This window comes from Bombina bombina, chromosome 9, assembly GCF_027579735.1.
Source record: "Bombina bombina isolate aBomBom1 chromosome 9, aBomBom1.pri, whole genome shotgun sequence".
In the NCBI taxonomy this organism is placed as follows: Eukaryota; Metazoa; Chordata; class Amphibia; order Anura; family Bombinatoridae; genus Bombina; species Bombina bombina.
Window position 1 is genome coordinate 1,327,747 of NC_069507.1, and position 26,115 is coordinate 1,353,861.

The 26,115-nt window shown below is 42.5% G+C and overlaps 1 protein-coding gene across 1 annotated transcript in view; it reads right to left on the reverse strand.

Moving 5' to 3' along the window:
• Nucleotides 1-26,115, reverse strand: part of HERC4 (HECT and RLD domain containing E3 ubiquitin protein ligase 4) — a gene marked incomplete at its 5' end in the record, with an annotated part of 748,563 nt that overhangs the window by 87,703 nt on the left and 634,745 nt on the right. The window contains 1 exon segment of the mRNA XM_053691837.1: nt 4,457-4,640. Within this exon segment, the coding sequence (XP_053547812.1) occupies nt 4,457-4,640 (184 nt within the window).

Consider the following 26,115-nt stretch of genomic DNA (forward strand, 5'->3'; position numbering starts at 1 on the left):
GGGAGGAGTTTCTCCTCCGGAGTCCATGAACCCTGAGCCTTCAGGGAGTTCCAGACTGCACCCCAACCTAGAAGGCTGGCATCTGTTGTTACAATTGTCCAATCTGGTCTGCGAAAGGTCATATCCTTGGACAGATTTAGTAGAGGGGACAAATCTGTGTAATCCCCATTCCACTGACTGAGCATGCATAATTGCAGCGGTCTGAGATGCAGGCGCGCGAATGGCACTATGTCCATCGCCGCTACCATTAAGCCGATTACTTCCATGCACTGAGCCACCGTGGGGCGCGGAATGGAGTGAAGAACACGGCAAGCATTTAGAAGTTTTGATAACCTGGACTCCGTCAGGTAAATTTTCATTTCTACAGAATCTATTAGAGTCCCTAGGAAGGAAATCCTTGTGAGAGGAGATAGAGAACTCTTTTCTTCGTTCACTTTCCACCCATGCGACCTCAGGAATGCCAGAACTATCTCTGTATGAGATTTGGCAATTTGAAAGCTTGACGCCTGTATCAGGATGTCGTCCAGGTAAGGAGCCACCGCTATGCCTCGCGGTCTTAGGACCGCCAGAAGTGAGCCCAGAACCTTTATAAAAATTCTTGGGGCTGTAGCCAACCCGAATGGAAGAGCTACAAATTGGTAATGCCTGTCTAGAAAAGCAAACCTCAGGAACTGATGATGATTCTTGTGAATCGGAATGTGAAGGTAGGCATCCTTTAAGTCCACTGTGGTCATGTACTGACCCTCTTGGATCATGGGTAAAATGGTTCAAATAGTTTCCATCTTGAATGACGGAACTCTGAGGAATTTGTTTAGGATCTTTAAATCCAAAATTGGTCTGAAGGTTCCCTCTTTTTTGAGAACCACAAACAGATTTGAATAAAACCCCTGTCCTTGTTCCGTCCGCGGAACTGGATGGATCACTCCCATTACAAGGAGATCTTGTACGCAGCTTAGGAATGCCTCTTTCTTTATCTGGTTTGCAGATAATCTTGAAAGGTGAAATCTCCCTTGTGGAGGAGAAGCTTTGAAGTCCAGAAGATATCCCTGAGATATGATCTCCAACGCCCAGGGATCCTGAAAATCTCTTGCCCACGCCTGGGCGAAGAGAGAGAGTCTGCCCCCCTACTAGATCCGTTGTCGGATAGGGGGCCGCTCCTTCATGCTGTCTTAGAGGCAGCAGAAGGCTTTCTGGCCTGCTTGCCCTTGTTCCAGGACTGGTTAGGTTTCCAGGCCTGCTTGGATTGAGCAAAAGTTCCCTCTTGTTTTGAAGCAGAGGAAGTTGATGCTGCACCTGCCTTGAAATTTCGAAAGGCACGAAAATTAGACTGTTTGGCTTTTGATTTGGCCCTGTCCTGAGGAATGGTATGACCCTTACCTCCAGTAATGTCAGCAATAATTTCTTTCAAACCAGGCCCGAATAAGGTCTGCCCCTTGAAAGGAATGTTGAGTAATTTAGACTTTGAAGTCACATCAGCTGACCAGGATTTGAGCCATAGCGCCCTACGCGCCTGGATGGCGAATCCGGAATTCTTAGCCGTTAGTTTAGTCAAATGAACAATGGCATCAGAAACAAATGAGTTAGCTAGCTTAAGAGTTCTAAGCTTGTCAACAATTTCAGTCAATGGAGCTGTATGGATGGCCTCTTCCAGGGCCTCAAACCAGAATGCCGCCGCAGCAGTGACAGGCGCAATGCATGCAAGGGGCTGTAAAATAAAATCTTGTTGAATAAACATTTTCTTAAGGTAACCCTCTAATTTTTTATCCATTGGATCTGAAAAAGCACAACTGTCCTCAACCGGGATAGTGGTACGCTTTGCTAAAGTAGAAACTGCTCCCTCCACCTTAGGGACAGTCTGCCATAAGTCCCGTGTAGTGGCATCTATTGGAAACATTTTTCTAAATATAGGAGGTGGGGAAAAGGGCACACCGGGCCTATCCCACTCCTTACTAATAATTTCTGTAAGCCTTTTAGGTATTGGAAAAACATCAGTACTCACCGGCACTGCATAGTATTTATCCAGCCTACACAATTTCTCTGGCACTGCAATTGTGTCACAGTCATTCAGAGCAGCTAATACCTCCCCAAGCAATACACGGAGGTTCTCAAGCTTAAATTTAAAATTAGAAATCTCTGAATCAGGTCTCCCCGATTCAGAGACGTCACCCACAGACTGAAGCTCTCCGTCCTCAGGTTCTGCATATTGTGACGCAGTATCAGACATGGCTCTTACAGCATCTATGCGCTCTGTATCTCGTCTAACCCCAGAGCTATCGCGCTTGCCTCTCAATTCAGGCAATCTGGATAATACCTCTGACAGGGTATTATTCATGATTGCAGCCATGTCCTGCAAAGTAATCGCTATGGGCGTCCCTGATGTACTTGGCGCCATATTAGCGTGCGTCCCTTGAGCGGGAGGCGAAGGGTCCGACACGTGGGGAGAGTTAGTCGGCATAATTTCCCCCTCGACAGACCCCTCTGGTGACAATTCTTTTATAGATAAAGACTGATCTTTACTGTTTAAGGTGAAATCAATACATTTAGTACACATTCTCCTATGGGGCTCCACCATGGCTTTTAAACATAATGAACAAGTATCCTCTGTTTCAGGCATGTTTGTACAGACTAGCAATGAGACTAGCAAGCTTGGAAAACACTTTAAAGCAAGTTAACAAGCAATATAAAAAACGTTACTGTGCCTTTAAGAGAAACAAATTTTGACAAAATTTGAAATAACAGTGAAAAAAGGCAGTTACACTAACAAAATTTTTTACAGTGTATGTAACAAGTTTTTTAAACACAGTCACAACTGCCACAGTTTTGTTACCCTCCTCAAACACGACTTTGAAGCCTTTTGAGCCCTTCAGAGATGTCCTGTATCATGCAGAGGGAAGCTGAATGTCTCTGTCAGTATTTTTAGCTGCACAGAAAAGCACTAAAAAAGGCCCCTCCCACTCATATTACAACAGTGGAAAGCCTGAGGAAACTGTTTCTAGGCAAAAAATCAAGCCAGCCATGTGGAGAAAAACTAGGCCCCAATAAGTTTTGTCACCAAACATATATAAAAACGATTAACATGCCAGCAAACGTTTTACATTACACTTTTATAAGAGTATGTATCTCTGTTAATAAGCCTGATACCAGTCGCTATCACTGCATTTAAGGCTTAACTTACATTAATCCGGTATAAGCAGCATTTTTCTAGCAAATTCCATCCCTAGAAATATGTTTACTGCACATACCTTATTGCAGGAAAACCTGCACACCATTCCCTCTCTGAAGTTACCTCACTCCTCAGAATATGTGAGAACAGCAATTGATCTTAGTTACTTCTGCTAAGATCATAGAAATCCCAGGCAGATTCTTCTTCTAATACTGCCTTTGATGAAACAGTACACTCCGGTACCATTTAAAAATAACAAACTTTTGATTGAAGTTAAAAAACTAACTATAATACACCACTCTCCTCTTACTACGTCCATCTTTGTTGAGAGTTGCAAGAGAATGACTGGATATGGCAGTGAGGGGAGGAGCTATATAGCAGCTCTGCTGTGGGTGATCCTCTTGCAACTTCCTGTTGGGAAGGAGAATATCCCACAAGTAATGGATGATCTGTGGACTGGATACACTTAACAAGAGAAACCAAGATTCATACACAGAACTTAACTCGATGATAGCTCTTTAATAACTAAGCACCGAGTTCACTTAACAACAGTGCTTTAAAGGGTCGCTAAATGAGTGACAGCTGGTAAGGGGCGTGGTGTTTGCTTTAAATCTCTCACATCTCCTGTGCAATACTGTTTGTCCAATACTGCATTTCTGCCACTAGGTGGAGTTCTACCTCTGCAGTAGTCTACGTACCTTTCACAGTTGCTGCAGTTTGTAGGGAAGAGAAATAATGTTGCACCAATATGGAGGATTCCATTAGCAGCACATGGAGGTACAGCTGCCTTTGCATTGCTGAGTCTGGACACCAATGGAGGACCAGCAGGAGTACCCTTTGCAGCATTAGTACAGGTAAGTGCATTACACACACACACATACATACCTGCACCCCCAACCTATACATCTGCAAACACAAACACACATACCTGCACCCCCCAACCTATACATCTGCAAACACAAACACACATACCTGCACCCCCCAACCTATACATCTGCACACACACACCTGTACCTGCCAAAATCTATATCCATACACTCATACATACCTGCACCCCCGATATATACATCTGCACAAACACACACATACCTGCAGCCCCCCAACCTATACATCTATGCACACACTTGCACCCCCCAAAACCTATATATCTATACACACAATCACATACAAACCCCTGCACATGCTCACACACACAACCACCTGTACATGGGAGCAAACCTACACACACGTGTGCATGTAAAAATAGAGTTTTATACTGAAGTCTGTTATTTACACATGCATAAGTCAACTTACTTTTTCTAGTTCTTTCCAGTCATAATTAGTATTACCAGTCACCATAGCCTGCAGCTCATTCGGCTGAAACAGCTCCAGCACTTTACCTCCACATACTTTATGGAAACCGGCATAAAATGCATCAAATAAGGAAGCAACTGACACATTGAAGATGTATTCCACGTATGCTTCTACAAAGTTGTGTCTGTGAATGTTAAATGAAAAAATATTATTCAAATTACACACAATTAAAGAGCCACTAAAGACAAAATTAAAGTTCATGATTTAGATTTTGGTTGTGGTTGGGGGTGGGCTATGCAGGTCAACAGAGAGAGGGAGCTATTTGGGGGTGGGCTATGCAGGTCAACAGAGAGAGGGAGCTATTTGGGGGTGGGCTATGCAGGTCAACAGAGAGAGGGAGCTATTTGGGGGTGGATGGGGTAGTTAGATCCCTGTGCAGATAGACCAGTAGTTTGGAGGTTCTGGAACGTGAAAAAATGAGCATTAGAGAGGCCCTTCCAGTATGCAGTGATAAAGTGTGTTCTTTTCAGTAGTCTCATATAGATTCTTGCTCTAATTGTTGCTGAACATTCTCCTTAAAGTGAATGTAAATTTTGATGATAAAGTGCCCGCTTTTTAACCGAATTTTTAAAAACCGGGCACTTTATCATCAAAATTTACATTCACTTTAATGCTATACCATAGTACTAGGGTTACATTGTTATTAATAGATTTAATGAGAGCTGCTAGTTGCTGGAGCCATGTGTTGGAACTTCTATATTGTTAGCAAGTGCTTTTGCTAGTCTAATTATACATTTTGTTTTATATTGTGATGTCAGCAGATATTCAATTGCTCATTTTGCCATCAGACTAAGGGCTCAATGATATATTCGCCAGCTCAAACCTTCTTTTTCTCGCTGACACTCGCAGGGCTGCCCCGGTGCAATGATCGTAAAAAAGGGGCAGTCCCTGCGAGTTGCGAGATGGCTCCTATGAAAAGTATTGGAGCTCGCTGGTTAGGGAAACTTCGCTCCTTAGTGCGAAGTTATCAGGGAGGAGGGGACGCACTTTAAAATTAAAATCCTGCAGTCAATATAACTCACATTACGCTGCTTTCTGCTTATAGCATTTTACATTCGCCTATATTTTAGTATGCACTTTTTTTTTTATTGGGGTTATAAGTGTTCGTATTGTTTTGAGAAAAGCTCGCCACCTTTTAGTTGGCGAGAAAAAACTGATATCTGCAGTGCGAAAATCTTTATAGAATTACGCGGGGATTAGTGAGACATTGTCATATACGCCCATGGAACACCCATGTTCAGCCCATTTTACGAAAAAACAACAATTACATTGTGCATTTTGTATTTATAAATTCAAATTTCTGTGTGATTTTTGCACATCCAGTGTACTACAATTACGACTTACGCTGTGCATATTTAATTTGATTTATTCCTGTGTAAATTACATACTAATTTTACTTTTTTGTTAACATACGATTTTTGGTGAAAAATTTTGTTACAATTTTTGATGCACCTTAAAGGGACAGTCAAGTCCAAAAAAAACTTTCATGTTTCAAATAGGGCATGTAATTTTAAACAACTTTCCAATTTACTTTTATCACCAATTTTGCTTTGTTCTTTTGGTATTCTTAGTTGAAAGCTAGACCTAGGAAGGCTCATATGATAATTTCTAAGCCCTTGAAGGCCGCCTCTAATCACATGCTTTTGTATTTGCTTTTCACAGCAGGGGAGAGCTAGTTCAGGTAAACCCTATAGATAACATTGTGAGCACGCCCGTGGATTGTGGCAGACACTGCACTAATTGGCTAAAATGAAAGTCAAAAGATAATAAATAAAATGTCATGTGATCAGGGGGCTGTTAGAAGATGCTTAGATACAAGGTAGTCACAGAGGTTAAAAGTATATTAATATAACTGAGATAAGGAGCAGTCTGCAGAGGCTTAGATACAAGGTAATCACAGAGGTAAAAAGTGTATTATTATAAATGAGATAAGGGGGCAGTCTGCAGAGGCTTAGATATAGGCTAATCACAGAGGTAAAAAGTATATTAATATAACTGAGATAAGGGGCAGTCTGCAGAGGCTTAGATACAAGGTAATCACAGAGGTAAAAAGTATATTAATATAACTGAGATAAGGAGCAGTCTGCAGAGGCTTAGATACAAGGTAATCACAGAGGTAAAGTATATCAATATAACTGAGATAAGGAGCAGTCTGCAGAGGCTTAGATATAGGCTAATCACAGAGGTAAAAAGTATATTAATATAACTGAGATAAGGGGCAGTCTGCAGAGGCTTAGATACAAGGTAATCACAGAGGTAAAAAGTGTATTATTATAAATGAGATAAGGGGGCAGTCTGCAGAGGCTTAGATATAGGCTAATCACAGAGGTAAAAAGTATATTAATATAACTGAGATAAGGGGCAGTCTGCAGAGGCTTAGATACAAGGTAATCACAGAGGTAAAAAGTATATTAATATAACTGAGATAAGGAGCAGTCTGCAGAGGCTTAGATATAGGCTAATCACAGAGGTAAAAAGTATATTAATATAACTGAGATAAGGAGCAGTCTGCAGAGGCTTAGATACAAGGTAATCACAGAGGTTAAAAGTATATTAATATAACTGTGTTGGTTATGCAAAACTAGGGAATGGGTAATAAAGGGATTATCTATCTTTTAAAACAACAACAACAATTCTGGTGTTGACTGTCCCTTTAACAATACAAATTTTCTTGTGAATGGTTCAAATAAATGTTTAAAATAGGAATTTTGTTGTGCACATTTCATATGAAAATGCAGTATACGCCCCTTAGCGAGACCCCTGTTTTCAGGGTAAAAGGGAAATAGAAGGACTGACGAGCATTAATAATCTCGCCAGCCCAGAGCCCTAAGACTGGTATAACCATGGCAATTAGAATATTACATAAATCCTGCTTGGTTTTTCATTGGGGTCTAAAATTTAATTTAAAAAAACTCATATACTTCAATTTAAAAACATGCACATTCTTTTACATGCGTTTACTTTGTGGCACCAGCTCACACTGAGCATGTGCAGAAGAGCACAGTATATATGTGATTGGCTGATGGCTGTCAGATGGCACAAGGGGAGGGGAAATTGTATTAAGTTAGACAATATTCTACTGCTCTTTTCTATATTGTGTATGTGTCAGTTATTAAATTCTACTGTCAACAAAAAGCAATAGAGCCCCACAGCACAGCTATCCCCTCCCACAACCACGGCACAGCTATCCCCTCCCACAACCACGGCACAGCTATCCCCTCCCACAACAGCACAGTTATCCCCTCCCACAACATCACAGCTGTCCCCTCCCACAACAGCACAGTTATCCCCCCCACAACAGCACAGCTATCCCCCCCCAACAGCACAGATATCTCCTCCCACAACAGCACAGCTATCCCCTCCCACAACAGCACAGATATCCCCTCCCACAACAGCACAGCTATCCCCCCCCACAACAGCACAGCTACCCCCCCCCCCACAACAGCACAGCTATCCCCCCCACAACAGCACAGCTATCCCCTCCCACAACAGCACAGATATCTCCTCCCACAACAGCACAGATATCTCCTCCCACAACAGCACAGATATCTCCTCCCACAACAGCACAGATATCCCCTCCCACAACAGCACAGATATCCCCTCCCACAACAGCACAGCTATCCCCTCCCACAACAGCACAGATATCTCCTCCCACAACAGCACATATCTCCTCCCACAACAGCACATATCTCCTCCCACAACAGCACAGCTATCCTCTCCCACAACAGAACAGATATCTCCTCCCACAACAGCACAGCTATCCTCTCCCACAACAGCACAGCTATCCTCTCCCACAACAGCACAGATATCTCCTCCCACAACATCACAGATATCTCCACCACAACAGCACAGATATCTCCTCCCACAACAGCAGATATCTCCTCCCACAACAGCACAGATATCCCCTCCCACAACAGCACAGATATCCCCTCCCACAACAGCACAGATATCTCCACCACAACAGCACAGATATCTCCTCCCACAACAGCACAGATATCCCCTCCCACAACAGCACAGATATCTCCTCCCACAACAGCACAGCTATCCCCTCCCACAACAGCACAGATATCCTCTCCCACAACAGCACAGCTATCCTCTCCCACAACAGCACAGATATCTCCTCCCACAACAGCACAGATATCCCCTCCCACAACAGCACAGATATCTCCTCCCACAACAGCACAGCTATCTCCTCCCACAACAGCACAGATATCCTCTCCCACAACAGCACAGCTATCCTCTCCCACAACAGCACAGATATCCCCTCCCACAACAGCACAGATATCTCCTCCCACAACAGCACAGATATCCCCTCCCACAACAGCACAGATATCCTCTCCCACAACAGCACAGCTATCCTCTCCCACAACAGCACAGATATCCCCTCCCACAACAGCACAGATATCTCCTCCCACAACAGCACAGATATCCCCTCCCACAACAGCACAGATATCCTCTCCCACAACAGCACAGCTATCCTCTCCCACAACAGCACAGATATCCCCTCCCACAACAGCACAGATATTCTCTCCCACAACAGCACAGATATCCCCTCCCACAACAGCACAGATATCCCCTCCCACAACAGCACAGATATCCTCTCCCACAACAGCACAGATATCCTCTCCCACAACAGCACAGATATCCCCTCCCACAACAGCACAGATATCCTCTCCCACAACAGCACAGATATCCCCTCCCACAACAGCACAGATATCTCCTCCCACAACAGCACAGATATCCCCTCCCACAACAGCACAGATATCCTCTCCCACAACAGCACAGCTATCCTCTCCCACAACAGCACAGATATCCCCTCCCACAACAGCACAGATATCTCCTCCCACAACAGCACAGATATCCCCTCCCACAACAGCACAGATATCCTCTCCCACAACAGCACAGATATCCCCTCCCACAACAGCACAGATATCCCCTCCCACAACAGCACAGATATCCCCTCCCACAACAGCACAGATATCCCCTCCCACAACAGCACAGATATCTCCTCCCACAACAGCACAGCTATCCTCTCCCACAACAGCACAGATATCCCCTCCCACAACAGCACAGATATCTCCTCCCACAACAGCACAGCTATCCTCTCCCACAACAGCACAGATATCCCCTCCCACAACAGCACAGATATCTTCTCCCACAACAGCACAGATATCCTCTCCCACAACAGCACAGATATCCTCTCCCACAACAGCACAGATATCCCCTCCCACAACAGCACAGATATCCCCTCCCACAACAGCACAGATATCTCCTCCCACAACAGCACAGCTATCCTCTCCCACAACAGCACAGATATCCCCTCCCACAACAGCACAGATATCTCCTCCCACAACAGCACAGATATCTCCTCCCACAACAGCACAGCTATCCTCTCCCACAACAGCACAGATATCCCCTCCCACAACAGCACAGATATCCTCTCCCACAACAGCACAGATATCCTCTCCCACAACAGCACAGCTATCCTCTCCCACAACAGCACAGATATCCCCTCCCACAACAGCACAGATATCTCCTCCCACAACAGCACAGATATCCCCTCCCACAACAGCACAGATATCCTCTCCCACAACAGCACAGCTATCCTCTCCCACAACAGCACAGATATCCTCTCCCACAACAGCACAGATATCCCCTCCCACAACAGCACAGATATCCCCCCCACAACAGCACAGCTATCCTCTCCCACAACAGCATAGATATCCCCTCCCACAACAGCACAGATATCTCCTCCCACAACAGCACAGATATCCTCTCCCACAACAGCACAGATATCCTCTCCCACAACAGCACAGATATCCCCTCCCACAACAGCACAGATATCTCCTCCCACAACAGCACAGATATCTCCTCCCACAACAGCACAGATATCCTCTCCCACAACAGCACAGATATCCTCTCCCACAACAGCACAGATATCCTCTCCCACAACAGCACAGATATCCCCTCCCACAACAGCACAGATATCTCCTCCCACAACAGCACAGATATCTCCTCCCACAACAGCACAGATATCCCCTCCCACAACAGCACAGATATCCTCTCCCACAACAGCACAGATATCTCCTCCCACAACAGCACAGATATCCTCTCCCACAACAGCACAGATATCCTCTCCCACAACAGCACAGATATCCCCTCCCACAACAGCACAGATATCTCCTCCCACAACAGCACAGATATCTCCTCCCACAACAGCACAGATATCCTCTCCCACAACAGCACAGATATCCCCTCCCACAACAGCACAGATATCTCCTCCCACAACAGCACAGATATCCCCTCCCACAACAGCACAGATATCTCCTCCCACAACAGCACAGCTATCCTCTCCCACAACAGCACAGATATCCCCTCCCACAACAGCACAGATATCCTCTCCCACAACAGCACAGATATCCTCTCCCACAACAGCACAGATATCCCCTCCCACAACAGCACAGATATCCCCTCCCACAGCATTATATCAAACACCTTATCAAAGCAGATCTGAAACTGGACATGGGATGAAAGTGCAATAGAATATCATAACAAAGCACAAAGCACAAATAAGAAAATGATTTACTATTTGCACTGTTGTGAGTTAATGAAGATATAATCGTCCAGTTCTTTCTGCAGGAAGGGCAGTAAAATCTATGGACTTATCACAGAGGGTGTTTGCCACATTGAATTTGATGATTTAAAACTATCATTGACCTTTGCACTCTAGGGGTTGAACCATATTTGACAGTACTGAAAATGTTGCCAATTATCTGCATAATTAAAGGGATATTAAACAGTCTGTTTCATTGTGGTAATAAACTAAAAGCCGGTTTTCAACTGATGAACTAATCTGCAGCACCATTTCTAAGTCTGTGTAATTTCAATGGATCCATTGGGTTGCTTATGTTTTTAGCCTTTTAAGTTTGGACCTCATAGCGGTTTTTTAATTGTGTTTTTGCTATGAGATTTATATAACGCTTTTGTTTTCGAATCTATAATCTTGGAGATATTTCCTATACTTTATACACATTTCCACACACCTAGTTTTCTAAATCTAAGATCACCACTATACATATATATATATATATATTCCTTTTGTTCTGCTAAGTGCTCCATCACCCCATGTGATCAGTCATATGTGCTCCATCACCCCATGTGATCAGTCATATGTGCTCCATCACCCCATGTGATCAGTCATATGCAGGTAATATATTCCTTTTGTGCTGCTAAGTGCTCCATCACCCCATGTGATCAGTCATATGCAGGTAATATATTCCTTTTGTGCTGCTAAGTGCTCCATCACCTCATGTGATCAGTCATATGCTGGTAATATATTCCTTTTGTGCTGCTAAGTGCTCCATCACCTCATGTGATCAGTCATATGCAGGTAATATATTCCTTTTGTTCTGCTAAGTGCTCCATCACCCCATGTGATCAGTCATATGTGCTCCATCACCCCATGTGATCAGTCATATGTGCTCCATCAACCCATGTGATCAGTCATATGTGCTCCATCAACCCATGTGATCAGTCATATGTGCTCCATCACCTCATATGATCAGTCATATGTGCTCCATCACCCCATGTGATCAGTCATATGCAGGTAATATATTCCTTTTGTGCTGCTAAGTGCTCCATCACCCCATGTGATCAGTCATATGTGCTCCATCATCTCATGTGATCAGTCATATGCTGGTAATATATTCCTTTTGTGCTGCTAAGTGCTCCATCACCTCATGTGATCAGTCATATGCAGGTAATATATTCCTTTTGTTCTGCTAAGTGCTCCATCACCCCATGTGATCAGTCATATGTGCTCCATCACCCCATGTGATCAGTCATATGTGCTCCATCAACCCATGTGATCAGTCATATGTGCTCCATCACCTCATATGATCAGTCATATGTGCTCCATCACCCCATGTGATCAGTCATATGCAGGTAATATATTCCTTTTGTGCTGCTAAGTGCTCCATCACCCCATGTGATCAGTCATATGTGCTCCATCATCTCATGTGATCAGTCATATGCTGGTAATATATTCCTTTTGTGCTGCTAAGTGCTCCATCACCTCATGTGATCAGTCATATGTAGGTAATATATTCCTTTTGTGCTGCTAAGTGCTCCATCACCTCATGTGATCAGTCATATGCAGGTAATATATTCCTTTTGTGCTGCTAAGTGCTCCATCACCTCATGTGATCAGTCATATGCTGGTAATATATTCATTTTGTGCTGCTAAGTGCTCCATCACCTCATGTGATCAGTCATATGCAGGTAATATATTCCTTTTGTGCTGCTAAGTGCTCCATCACCCCATGTGATCAGTCATATGCAGGTAATATATTCTTTTTGTGCTGCTAAGTGCTCCATCACCTCATGTGATCAGTCATATGCAGGAAATATATTCCTTTTGTGCTGCTAAGTGCTCCATCACCCCATGTGATCAGTCATATGCAGGTAATATATTCCTTTTGTGCTGCTAAGTGCTCCATCACCTCATGTGATCAGTCATATGCAGGTAATATATTCCTTTTGTGCTGCTAAGTGCTCCATCGCCTCATGTGATCAGTCATATGCAGGTAATATATTCCTTTTGTGCTGCTAAATGCTCCATCACCCCATGTGATCAGTCATATGCAGGTAATATATTCCTTTTGTGCTGCTAAATGCTCCATCACCTCATGTGATCAGTCATATGCTGGTAATATATTCCTTTTGTGCTGCTAAGTGCTCCATCACCTCATGTGATCAGTCATATGCAGGTAATATATTCCTTTTGTGCTGCTAAGTGCTCCATCACCCCATGTGATCAGTCATATGCAGGTAATATATTCCTTTTGTGCTGCTAAGTGCTCCATCACCTCATGTGATCAGTCATATGCAGCTAATATATTCCTTTTGTGCTGCTAAGTGCTCCATCACCTCATGTGATCAGTCATATGCAGGTAATATATTCCTTTTGTGCTGCTAAATGCTCCATCACCTCATGTGATCAGTCATATGCTGGTAATATATTCCTTTTGTGCTGCTAAGTGCTCCATCACCCCATGTGATCAGTCATATGCTGGTAATATATTCCTTTTGTGCTGCTAAGTGCTTCATCACCCCATGTGATCAGTCATATGCTGGTAATATATTCCTTTTGTGCTGCTAAGTGCTCCATCACCTCATGTGATCAGTCATATGCAGGAAATATATTCCTTTTGTGCTGCTAAGTGCTCCATCACCCCATGTGATCAGTCATATGCAGGTAATATATTCCTTTTGTGCTGCTAAGTGCTCCATCACCCCATGTGATCAGTCATATGCAGGTAATATATTCCTTTTGTGCTGCAAAGTGCTCCATCACCTCATGTGATCAGTCATATGCAGGTAATATATTCCTTTTGTGCTGCTAAGTGCTCCATCACCTCATGTGATCAGTCACATGCTGGTAATATATTCCTTTTGTGCTGCTAAGTGCTCCATCACCTCATGTGATCAGTCATATGCAGGTAATATATTCCTTTTGTGCTGCTAAGTGCTCCATCACCTCATGTGATCAGTCACATGCTGGTAATATATTCCTTTTGTGCTGCTAAGTGCTCCATCACCCCATGTGATCAGTCATATGCAGGTAATATATTCCTTTTGTGCTGCTAAGTGCTCCATCACCCCATGTGATCAGTCATATGCTGGTAATATATTCCTTTTGTGCTGCTAAGTGCTCCATCACCACATGTGATCAGTCATATGCTGGTAATATATTCCTTTTCTGCTGCTAAGTGCTCCATCACCTCTTGTGATCAGTTATATGCAGGTAATATATTCCTTTTGTGCTGCTAAGTGCTCCATCACCCCATGTGATCAGTCATATGCTGGTAATATATTCCTTTTGTGCTGCTAAGTGCTCCATCATCTCATGTGATCAGTCATATGCAGGTAATATATTCCTTTTCTGCTGCTAAGTGCTCCATCACCCCTTGTGATTAAACGAAGCTGAACAGAGAATATCGGATATTAAAGATCAACAGAGAACCGTGTCTACCTCACTCAGACAACTCCTACGCCAAAACCAAATGTTACAAGATAAGGTAGAAGACCTTGAAAACCGAAGTAGGCACAACAACCTCCGTATAGTTGGAGTTACAGAAAACATAAAAAACAAAGAACTGCAGGAGTTTACGACGTTAGTGTTTCCTAAATCCTAAACTTTTGGATTGCTTAGTACTAAATATAGAACGAGCACATTGAACACGAAAAAATGCCGCTAAATAGGCTTCTGAAAGAAAAAAGCAAACAACAGAACTAATGGAAAACATTTATTACACACCTCAATTTACTAAATTGCACTTTTTTCACATTTTTGCATTTTTTTTCTTCCACAAAAAAATTAATTTTAATCCTAATTCACTAGGAAAGATTCACATAGATATTGTAACTCACTTATTTGATATATTATGGGCTAGTTTCCCCTGTAATAACTTTGCAGAACGGCTAATCCAAGTGGAAAATTCCATAGCCACTGCTAACACTTTTTATATTTTCTTTTGAGAAATTAATTTTTATACACATTTTCACTACACACTAATAGCACTTGTTACACAATGTTTTTATATTTTATATGTTAATGCTATACTCATGTATTTTCTCCTTTATTTTAAACCAACTGGTCTATGCTCTTGGGAGACGACGGACAAAAAAACACACACACACACACACATATATATATATATATATATATATATATATATATATATATATATATATATATATATATATATATATATATATATATACACATACGGGTTGGCATAAACACATGTCCTGGTTAGAATTTAGTTGCTCCTCAAACTGTGAGTACTTTACATTTTTATTTACCTCTAGGTCAGACATACTAAATTACATTTTTATTTACCTCTGGGTCAGACATACTAAATTACATTTTTATTTACCTCTGGGTCAGACATACTAAATTACATTTTTATTTACCTCTGGGTCAGACATACTAAATTACATTTTTATTTACCTTTGGGTCAGACATACTAAATTACATTTTTATTTACCTCTGGGTCAGACATACTAAATTACATTTTTATTTACCTCTGGGTCAGACATACTAAATTACATTTTTATTTACCTCTGGGTCAGACATACTAAATTACATTTTTATTTACCTCTGGGTCAGACATACTAAATTACATTTTTATTTACCTTTGGGTCAGACATACTAAATTACATTTTTATTTACCTTTGGGTCAGACATACTAAATTACATTTTTATTTACCTCTGGGTCAGACATACTAAATTACATTTTTATTTACCTCTGGGTCAAACATACTAAATTACATTTTTATTTACCTCTGGGTCAGACATACTAAATTACATTTTTATTTACCTCTGGGTCAGACATACTAAATTACATTTTTATTTACCTTTGGGTCAGACATACTAAATTACATTTTTATTTACCTCTGGGTCAGACATACTAAATAACATTTTTATTTACCTCTGGGTCAGACATACTAAATTACATTTTTATTTACCTCTAGGTCAGACATACTAAATTACATTTTTATTTACCTCTAGGTCAGACATACTAAATTACATTTTTATTTACCTCTGGGTCAGACATACTAAATTACATTTTTATTTACCTCTGGGTCAGACATACTAAATTACATTTTTATTTACCTCTGGGTCAGACATACTAAATTACATTTTTATGTACCTTTGGGTCAGACATACTAAATTACATTTTTATTTACCTCTGGGTCAGACATACTAAATTACATTTTTATTTACCTCTGGGTCAGACATACTAAATTACATTTTTATTTACCTCTGGGTCAGACATACTAAATAACATTTTTATTTACCTCTGGGTCAGACATACTAAATTACAATTTTTAATATATTCACACTCAAGTTAATACCTATGAAAAAGAACAGAAGTACATATTATATGCCTTATTTTTATCAGACTTAATCTTTCTTTTTTGTTTCAGTAACTACTTTATCCAGCAGTTAATTTTAACCTTAGACATTTCAATAACATGGTTTTGAAATATAATATAGTATCCTGGAATGTAGGAGGCATAACTTCCCCACGTAAAAAGAAGTAGAATTTTACACTATCTTAATTATATATGTACAGACATAGCACTCCTACAAGAAACTCATTTATCTCAAAAAGAACACGGCAAATTAAAAATACGATGGGTAGGACAAATCTTATATACTCCCAGTGGAGGCTCCTCTATAGGAGCACTTGAGCACGTGAACCCCCTAGAAACCCCGACCCCTGATGAAAAGAAGAAAAAAAAAAAAAAAAAAAACAGAATTTATGTTTACCTGATAAATTACTTTCTCCAACGGTGTGTCCGGTCCACGGCGTCATCCTTACTTGTGGGATATTCTCTTCCCCAACAGGAAATGGCAAAGAGCCCAGCAAAGCTGGTCACATGATCCCTCCTAGGCTCCGCCTACCCCAGTCATTCGACCGACGTTAAGGAGGAATATTTGCATAGGAGAAACCATATGGTACCGTGGTGACTGTAGTTAAAGAAAATAAATTATCAGACCTGATTAAAAAACCAGGGCGGGCCGTGGACCGGACACACCGTTGGAGAAAGTAATTTATCAGGTAAACATAAATTCTGTTTTCTCCAACATAGGTGTGTCCGGTCCACGGCGTCATCCTTACTTGTGGGAACCAATACCAAAGCTTTAGGACACGGATGAAGGGAGGGAGCAAATCAGGTCACCTAAATGGAAGGCACCACGGCTTGCAAAACCTTTCTCCCAAAAATAGCCTCAGAAGAAGCAAAAGTATCAAACTTGTAAAATTTGGTAAAAGTGTGCAGTGAAGACCAAGTCGCTGCCCTACATATCTGATCAACAGAAGCCTCGTTCTTGAAGGCCCATGTGGAAGCCACAGCCCTAGTGGAATGAGCTGTGGTTCTTTCGGGAGGCTGCCGTCCGGCAGTCTCGTAAGCCAATCTGATGATGCTTTTAATCCAAAAAGAGAGAGAGGTAGAAGTTGCTTTTTGACCTCTCCTTTTACCTGAATAAACAACAAACAAGGAAGATGTTTGTCTAAAATCCTTTGTAGCATCTAAATAGAATTTTAGAGCGCGAACAACATCCAAATTGTGCAACAAACGTTCCTTCTTTGAAACTGGTTTCGGACACAGAGAAGGTACGATAATCTCCTGGTTAATGTTTTTGTTAGAAACAACTTTTGGAAGAAAACCAGGTTTAGTACGTAAAACCACCTTATCTGCATGGAACACCAGATAAGGATGAGAACACTGCAGAGCAGATAATTCTGAAACTCTTCTAGCAGAAGAAATTGCAACTAAAAACAAAACTTTCCAAGATAATAACTTAATATCAACGGAATGTAAGGGTTCAAACGGAACCCCCTGAAGAACTGAAAGAACTAAATTGAGACTCCAAGGAGGAGTCAAAGGTTTGTAAACAGGCTTGATTCTAACCAGAGCCTGAACAAAGGCTTGAACATCTGGCACAGCTGCCAGCTTTTTGTGAAGTAACACCGACAAGGCAGAAATCTGTCCCTTCAGGGAACTTGCAGATAATCCTTTTTCCAATCCTTCTTGAAGGAAGGATAGAATCCTAGGAATCTTAACCTTGTCCCAAGGGAATCCTTTAGATTCACACCAACAGATATATTTTTTCCAAATTTTGTGGTAAATCTTTCTAGTTACAGGCTTTCTGGCCTGAACAAGAGTATCGATAACAGAATCTGAGAATCCTCGCTTCGATAAAATCAAGCGTTCAATCTCCAAGCAGTCAGCTGGAGTGAAACCAGATTCGGATGTTCGAACGGACCCTGAAAAAGAAGGTCTCGTCTCAAAGGTAGCTTCCAAGGTGGAGCCGATGACATATTCACCAGATCTGCATACCAAGTCCTGCGTGGCCACGCAGGAGCTATCAAGATCACCGACGCCCTCTCCTGATTGATCCTGGCTACCAGCCTGGGGATGAGAGGAAATGGCGGGAACACATAAGCTAGTTTGAAGGTCCAAGGTGCTACTAGTGCATCCACTAGAGCCGCCTTGGGATCCCTGGATCTGGCCCCGTAGCAAGGAACTTTGAAGTTCTGACGAGAGGCCATCAGATCCATGTCTGGAATGCCCCACAGGTGAGTGACTTGGGCAAAGATTTCCGGATGGAGTTCCCACTCCCCCGGATGCAATGTCTGACGACTCAGAAAATCCGCTTCCCAATTTTCCACTCCTGGGATGTGGATAGCAGACAGGTGGCAGGAGTGAGACTCCGCCCATAGAATGATTTTGGTCACTTCTTCCATCGCTAGGGAACTCCTTGTTCCCCCCCTGATGGTTGATGTACGCAACAGTTGTCATGTTGTCTGATTGAAACCGTATGAACTTGGTCCTCGCTAGCTGAGGCCAAGCCTTGAGAGCATTGAATATCGCTCTCAGTTCCAGAATATTTATCGGTAGAAGAGATTCTTCCCGAGACCAAAGACCCTGAGCTTTCAGGGATCCCCAGACCGCGCCCCAGCCCATCAGACTGGCGTCGGTCGTGACAATGACCCACTCTGGTCTGCGGAATGTCATCCCTTGTGACAGGTTGTCCAGGGACAGCCACCAACGGAGTGAGTCTCTGGTCCTCTGATTTACTTGTATCTTCGGAGACAAGTCTGTATAGTCCCCATTCCACTGACTGAGCATGCACAGTTGTAATGGTCTTAGATGAATGCGCGCAAAAGGAACTATGTCCATTGCCGCTACCATCAACCCGATCACTTCCATGCACTGAGCTATGGAAGGAAGAGGAACGGAATGAAGTATCCGACAAGAGTCTAGAAGTTTTGTTTTTCTGACCTCTGTCAGAAAAATCCTCATTTCTAAGGAGTCTATAATTGTTCCCAAGAAGGGAACCCTTGTTGACGGGGATAGAGAACTCTTTTCCACGTTCACTTTCCATCCGTGAGATCTGAGAAAGGCCAGGACGATGTCCGTGTGAGCCTTTGCTTGAGGAAGGGACGACGCTTGAATCAGAATGTCGTCCAAGTAAGGTACTACCGCAACGCCCCTTGGTCGTAGCACAGCTAGAAGGGACCCTAGTACCTTTGTGAAAATCCTTGGAGCAGTGGCTAATCCGAAAGGAAGCGCCACGAACTGGTAATGTTTGTCCAGGAATGCGAACCTTAGGAACCGATGATGTTCCTTGTGGATAGGAATATGTAGATACGCATCCTTTAAATCCACCGTGGTCATGAATTGACCTTCCTGGATGGAAGGAAGAATAGTTCGAATGGTTTCCATCTTGAACGATGGAACCTTGAGAAACTTGTTTAAGATCTTGAGATCTAAGATTGGTCTGAAAGTTCCCTCTTTTTTGGGAACTATGAACAGATTGGAGTAGAACCCCATCCCTTGTTCTCTTAATGGAACAGGATGAATCACTCCCATTTTTAACAGGTCTTCTACACAATGTAAGAACGCCTGTCTTTTTATGTGGTCTGAAGACAACTGAGACCTGTGGAACCTCCCCCTTGGGGGAAGTCCCTTGAATTCCAGAAGATAACCTTGGGAGACTATTTCTAGCGCCCAAGGATCCAGAACATCTCTTGCCCAAGCCTGAGCGAAGAGAGAGAGTCTGCCCCCCACCAGATCCGGTCCCGGATCGGGGGCCAACATTTCATGCTGTCTTGGTAGCAGTGGCAGGTTTCTTGGCCTGCTTTCCCTTGTTCCAGCCTTGCATTGGTCTCCAAGCTGGCTTGGCTTGAGAAGTATTACCCTCTTGCTTAGAGGACGTAGCACTTTGGGCTGGTCCGTTTTTACGAAAGGGACGAAAATTAGGTCTATTTTTTGCCTTGAAAGGCCGATCCTGAGGAAGGGCGTGGCCCTTACCCCCAGTGATATCAGAGATAATCTCTTTCAAGTCAGGGCCAAACAGCGTTTTCCCCTTGAAAGGAATGTTTAGTAGCTTGTTCTTGGAAGACGCATCAGCCGACCAAGATTTCAACCAAAGCGCTCTGCGCGCCACAATAGCAAACCCAGAATTCTTAGCCGCTAACCTAGCCAATTGCAAAGTGGCGTCTAGGGTGAAAGAATTAGCCAATTTGAGAGCATTGATTCTGTCCATAATCTCCTCATAAGGAGGAGAATCACTATCGAGCGTCTTTATCAGCTCATCGAACCAGAAACATGCGGCTGTAGCGACAGGGACAATGCATGAAATTGGTTGTAGAAGGTAACCCTGCTGAACAAACATCTTTTTAAGCAAACCTTCTAATTTTTTATCCATAGGATCTTTGAAAGCACAACTATCCTCTATGGGTATAGTGGTGCGTTTGTTTAAAGTGGAAACCGCTCCCTCGACCTTGGGGACTGTCTGCCATAAGTCCTTTCTGGGGTCGACCATAGGAAACAATTTTTTAAATATGGGGGGAGGGACAAAAGGAATACCGGGCCTTTCCCATTCTTTATTAACAATGTCCGCCACCCGCTTGGGTATAGGAAAAGCTTCTGGGAGCCCCGGCACCTCTAGGAACTTGTCCATTTTACATAGTTTCTCTGGGATGACCAACTTTTCACAATCATCCAGAGTGGATAATACCTCCTTAAGCAGAATGCGGAGATGTTCCAGCTTAAATTTAAATGCAATCACATCAGGTTCAGCCTGTTGAGAAATGTTCCCTGAATCAGTAATTTCTCCCTCAGACAAAACCTCCCTGGCCCCATCAGACTGGGTTAGGGGCCCTTCAGAGATATTAATATCAGCGTCGTCATGCTCTTCAGTATCTAAAACAGAGCAGCCACGCTTACGCTGACAAGGGTTCATTTTGGCTAAAATGTTTTTGACAGAATTATCCATTACAGCCGTTAATTGTTGCATAGTAAGGAGTATTGGCGCGCTAGATGTACTAGGGGCCTCCTGAGTGGGCAAGACTCGTGTAGACGAAGGAGGGAATGATGCAGTACCATGCTTACTCCCCTCACTTGAGGAATCATCTTGGGCATCATTGTCATTATCACATAAATCACATTTATTTAAATGAATAGGAATTCTGGCTTCCCCACATTCAGAACACAGTCTATCTGGTAGTTCAGACATGTTAAACAGGCATAAACTTGATAACAAAGTACAAAAACGTTTTAAAATAAAACCGTTACTGTCACTTTAAATTTTAAACTGAACACACTTTATTACTGCAATTGCGAAAAAACATGAAGGAATTGTTCAAAATTCACCAAATTTTCACCACAGTGTCTTAAAGCCTTAAAAGTATTGCACACCAAATTTGGAAGCTTTAACCCTTAAAATAACGGAACCGGAGCCGTTTTAAACTTTAACCCCTTTACAGTCCCTGGTATCTGCTTTGCTGAGACCCAACCAAGCCCAAAGGGGAATACGATACCAAATGACGCCTTCAAAAAGTCTTTTCTAAGTATCAGAGCTCCTCTCACATGCGACTGCATGCCATGCCTCTCAAAAACAAGTGCGCCACACCGGCGCGAAAATGAGGCTCTGCTTAAGCTTTGGGAAAGCCCCTAAGGAATAAGGTGTCTAATACAGTGCCTGCCGATATTATTATATCAAAATACCCAAGGCTAAATATGTGTTAATAATGAATCGATTTAGCCCAGAAACAGTCTACAGTCTTAATAAGCCCTTGTGAAGCCCTTATTTATGATCGTAATAAACATGGCTTACCGGATCCCATAGGGAAAATGACAGCTTCCAGCATTACATCGTCTTGTTAGAATGTGTCATACCTCAAGCAGCAAGAGACTGCACACTGTTCCCCCAACTGAAGTTAATTGCTCTCAACAGTCCTGTGTGGAACAGCCATGGATTTTAGTTACGGTTGCTAAAATCATTTTCCTCATACAAACAGAAATCTTCATCTCTTTTCTGTTTCTGAGTAAATAGTACATACCAGCACTATTTCAAAATAACAAACTCTTGATTGAATAATAAAAACTACAGTTAAACACTAAAAAACTCTAAGCCATCTCCGTGGAGATGTTGCCTGTACAACGGCAAAGAGAATGACTGGGGTAGGCGGAGCCTAGGAGGGATCATGTGACCAGCTTTGCTGGGCTCTTTGCCATTTCCTGTTGGGGAAGAGAATATCCCACAAGTAAGGATGACGCCGTGGACCGGACACACCTATGTTGGAGAAAAAGAGTGAGAAATAAAAAAAAAAATAAAATAACATTTTTAAACCTTTTTTTTTATTAAATAAAAAAAACTTTCAGGTTCCACTGCAGTTTTGACTCTATAAAACATTAAAAACAAAATTTATGCTTACCTGATAAATTTCTCTCTCTTGTGGTGTATCCAGTCCACGGTTTCATCCATTACTTGTGGGATATTCTCCTTCCCAACAGGAAGTTGCAAGAGGACACCCACAGCAGAGCTGTCTATATAGCTCCTCCCCTAACCCCCACCTTCAGTCAGTCATTCGACCGAAGACAAGTAAGAAAAAGGAGAAACTATAGGGTGCACTGGTGACTGTAGTTTTAAAAATAAAAACACCTGCCTTAAAGTGACAGGGCGGGTCGTGGACTGGATACACCACAAGAGAAAGAAATTTATCAGGTAAGCATACATTTTGTTTTCTCTTGTAAGGTGTATCCAGTCCACGGGTTCATCCATTACTTGTGGGATACCAATACCAAAGCTTTAGGACACGGATGAAGGGAGGGACAAGGCAGGAACTTAAACGGAAGGCACCACTGCCTGTAAGACCTTTCTCCCCAAAATAGCCTCCGAAGAAGCAAAAGTATCAAATTTGTAAAATTTAGCAAAAGTATGAAGCGAAGACCAAGTCACCGTCTTACAAATCTGTTCAACAGAGGCCTCATTTTTAAAAGCCCATGTGGAAGCTACCGCTCTAGTAGAATGAGCTGTAATTCTTTCAGGAGGCTGCTGGCCAGTAGTCTCATAAGCTAACCGGATTATGCTTCTCAGCCAAAAAGAAAGAGAAGTTGCCGAAGCCTTTTGGCCTCTCCTCCTTCCAGAGTAGATAACAAACAATGCAGATGTTTGATAAAAATCCTTAGTAGCTTGTAAATAAAACTTTAAAGCATGAACCACGTCAAGATTGTGTAACAGACGTTCCTTCTTTGAAGAAGGATTAGGACACAGTGACGGAACAACAATTTCCTGATTGATATTCTTATTATATACTACCTTAGGAAGAAACCCAGGTTTGGTACGCAAAACTACCTTATCTGCATGGAAGATCAGATAAGGGGAATCACACTAAGGCAGATAACTCTGAAACTCTTCGAGCCGAAGAGATAGCCACTAAGAACAGAACTTTCCAAGATAAAAGCTTGATATCTATGGAATGCAAAGGTTCAAACTGAACCCCTTGAAGAACTTTAAGAACTAAATTTAACTCCATGGCGGAGCAACAGGTTTAAACACAGGCTTGATTCTAAGTAAAGCCTGACAAAACGCCTGAACGTCTGGAACATCTGCCAGATGCTTGTGCAAAAGAATAGACAGAGCGAGCAGAAATCTGTCCCTTTAAGGAACTAGCTGATAATCCCTTTTCCAATCCTTCTTGGAGAAAAGATAAAATCCTAGGAATCCTGACCTTACTCCATGAGTAACCCTTGGATTCACACCAATGAAGATATTTACACCATATTTTATGATAGATTTTCCTGGTGACAGGCTTTCGAGCCTGAATCAAGGTATCAATGACCGACTCGGAGAAACCACGCTTTGATAGAATCAGGCGTTCAATCTCCAAGCAGTCAGACGCAGAGAAATTAGATTTGGATGTTTGAATGGACCTTGGAGTAAAAGGTCCTGCCTCAGCGGCAGAGTCCATGGTGGAAAGGATGACATGTCCACCAGATCTGCATACCAAGTCCTGCGTGGCCACGCAGGTGCTATCAAAATCACTGAAGCTCTCTCCTGCTTGATCTTGGCAATCAGACGAGGGAGGAGAGGAAATGGTGGAAACACATAAGCCAGGCTGAAGAACCAGGGCACTGCTAGAGCATCTATCAGCGCTGCCTGGGGATCCCTTGACCTGGACCCGTAAGAAGGAAGCTTGGCGTTCTGACAAGACGCCATCAGATCCAGTTCTGGTTTGCCCCATAGTTGAATCAGCTGGGCAAATACCTCCGGATGGAGCTCCCACTCCCCCGGATGAAAGGTCTGCCGACTTAGAAAATCCGCCTCCCAGTTCTCTACTCCTGGGATATGGATAGCTTAGAGATGGCAAGAGTGAACCTCTGCCCATAGAATTATCTTTGAAACCTCCATCATTGCCAGGGGACTCCTTGTTCCCCCCTGATGGTTTATATAGGCTACAGTCGTGATATTGTCCGACTGAAATCTGATGAACCTGGCCGCAGCTAGTTGAGGCCAAGCCTGAAAAGCATTGAATATCGCTCTTAGTTCCAGAATGTTTATCGGAAGGAGGGCTTGCTCCTGAGTCCACGAACCCTGAGCCTTCAGGGAATTCCAGACTGCGCCCCAGCCCAGAAGGCTGGCATCTATCGTCACTATAGTCCACTCTGGTCTGCGGAAACTCATTCCCCTGGACAGATGGACCCGAGATAACCACCAGAGAAGAGAATCCCTGGTCTCTTGATCCAGATTTAACAGAGGAGACAAATCTGTGTAGTCCCCATTCCACTGATTGAGCATGCAAAGTTGCAGTGGTCTGAGATGTAGGCGGGCAAACTGAACTATGTCCATTGCCGCTACCAGTGGCGTATTTAGGTTTTGTGCTGCCCTAGGCATTAAAAATTATGCTGCCCCCCCCCCCCTGGTCATTGTGTAATTTTACTTTTTATAGCATTTACAAAGTAACTGTTTAATTTTGTTTGTAAAATTATTGTATGTATGTATATATATATATATATATATATATATATATACACATATATATATATACATACATACACACACACACAGTATATACACAGTATATACATATATATATATATATATATATATATATATATACACACACACACACACACACAGTATATACACAGTATATACATATATATATATATATATACACACACACAGTATATACACAGTATATACACAGTATATATATATATATACACACACACAGTATATATATATATATATACACACACACAGTATATATATATATATATATATATATATATATATATATACAGTGGGACCTCGGTTTACGAATTTAATTCGTTCTCCGGGACGTTTCTTATTGCGAAAAATTCGTAAACCGAAACACGGTTTCCCATAGGAATGCATTGAAAACCAATTAATGCGTTCCGGAGGTGAGAGAAAAAGTCAAATAAAGTCTGCAAAACCTGCTGCAAAAGGCTCCAATGGCTCCAAAATTTGCTGCAAATGGCTCCAATACTTGCTGCAAATGGCTCCAAAGGGCTCAACAACTTGCTGCAAATGGCTCCAAAAGGCTCAACAACTTGCTGCAAATGGCTCCAAAAGGCTCAACAACTTGCTGCAAATGGCTCCAAAACCTCTCCAACTGCTACCCACACTTCAGTATGCAGGGGCAAACCGGGACACTTGTTTCGTATTGCGAAAAAAATTCGTAAACCGAGGGGCAAACCGGAACATTTGT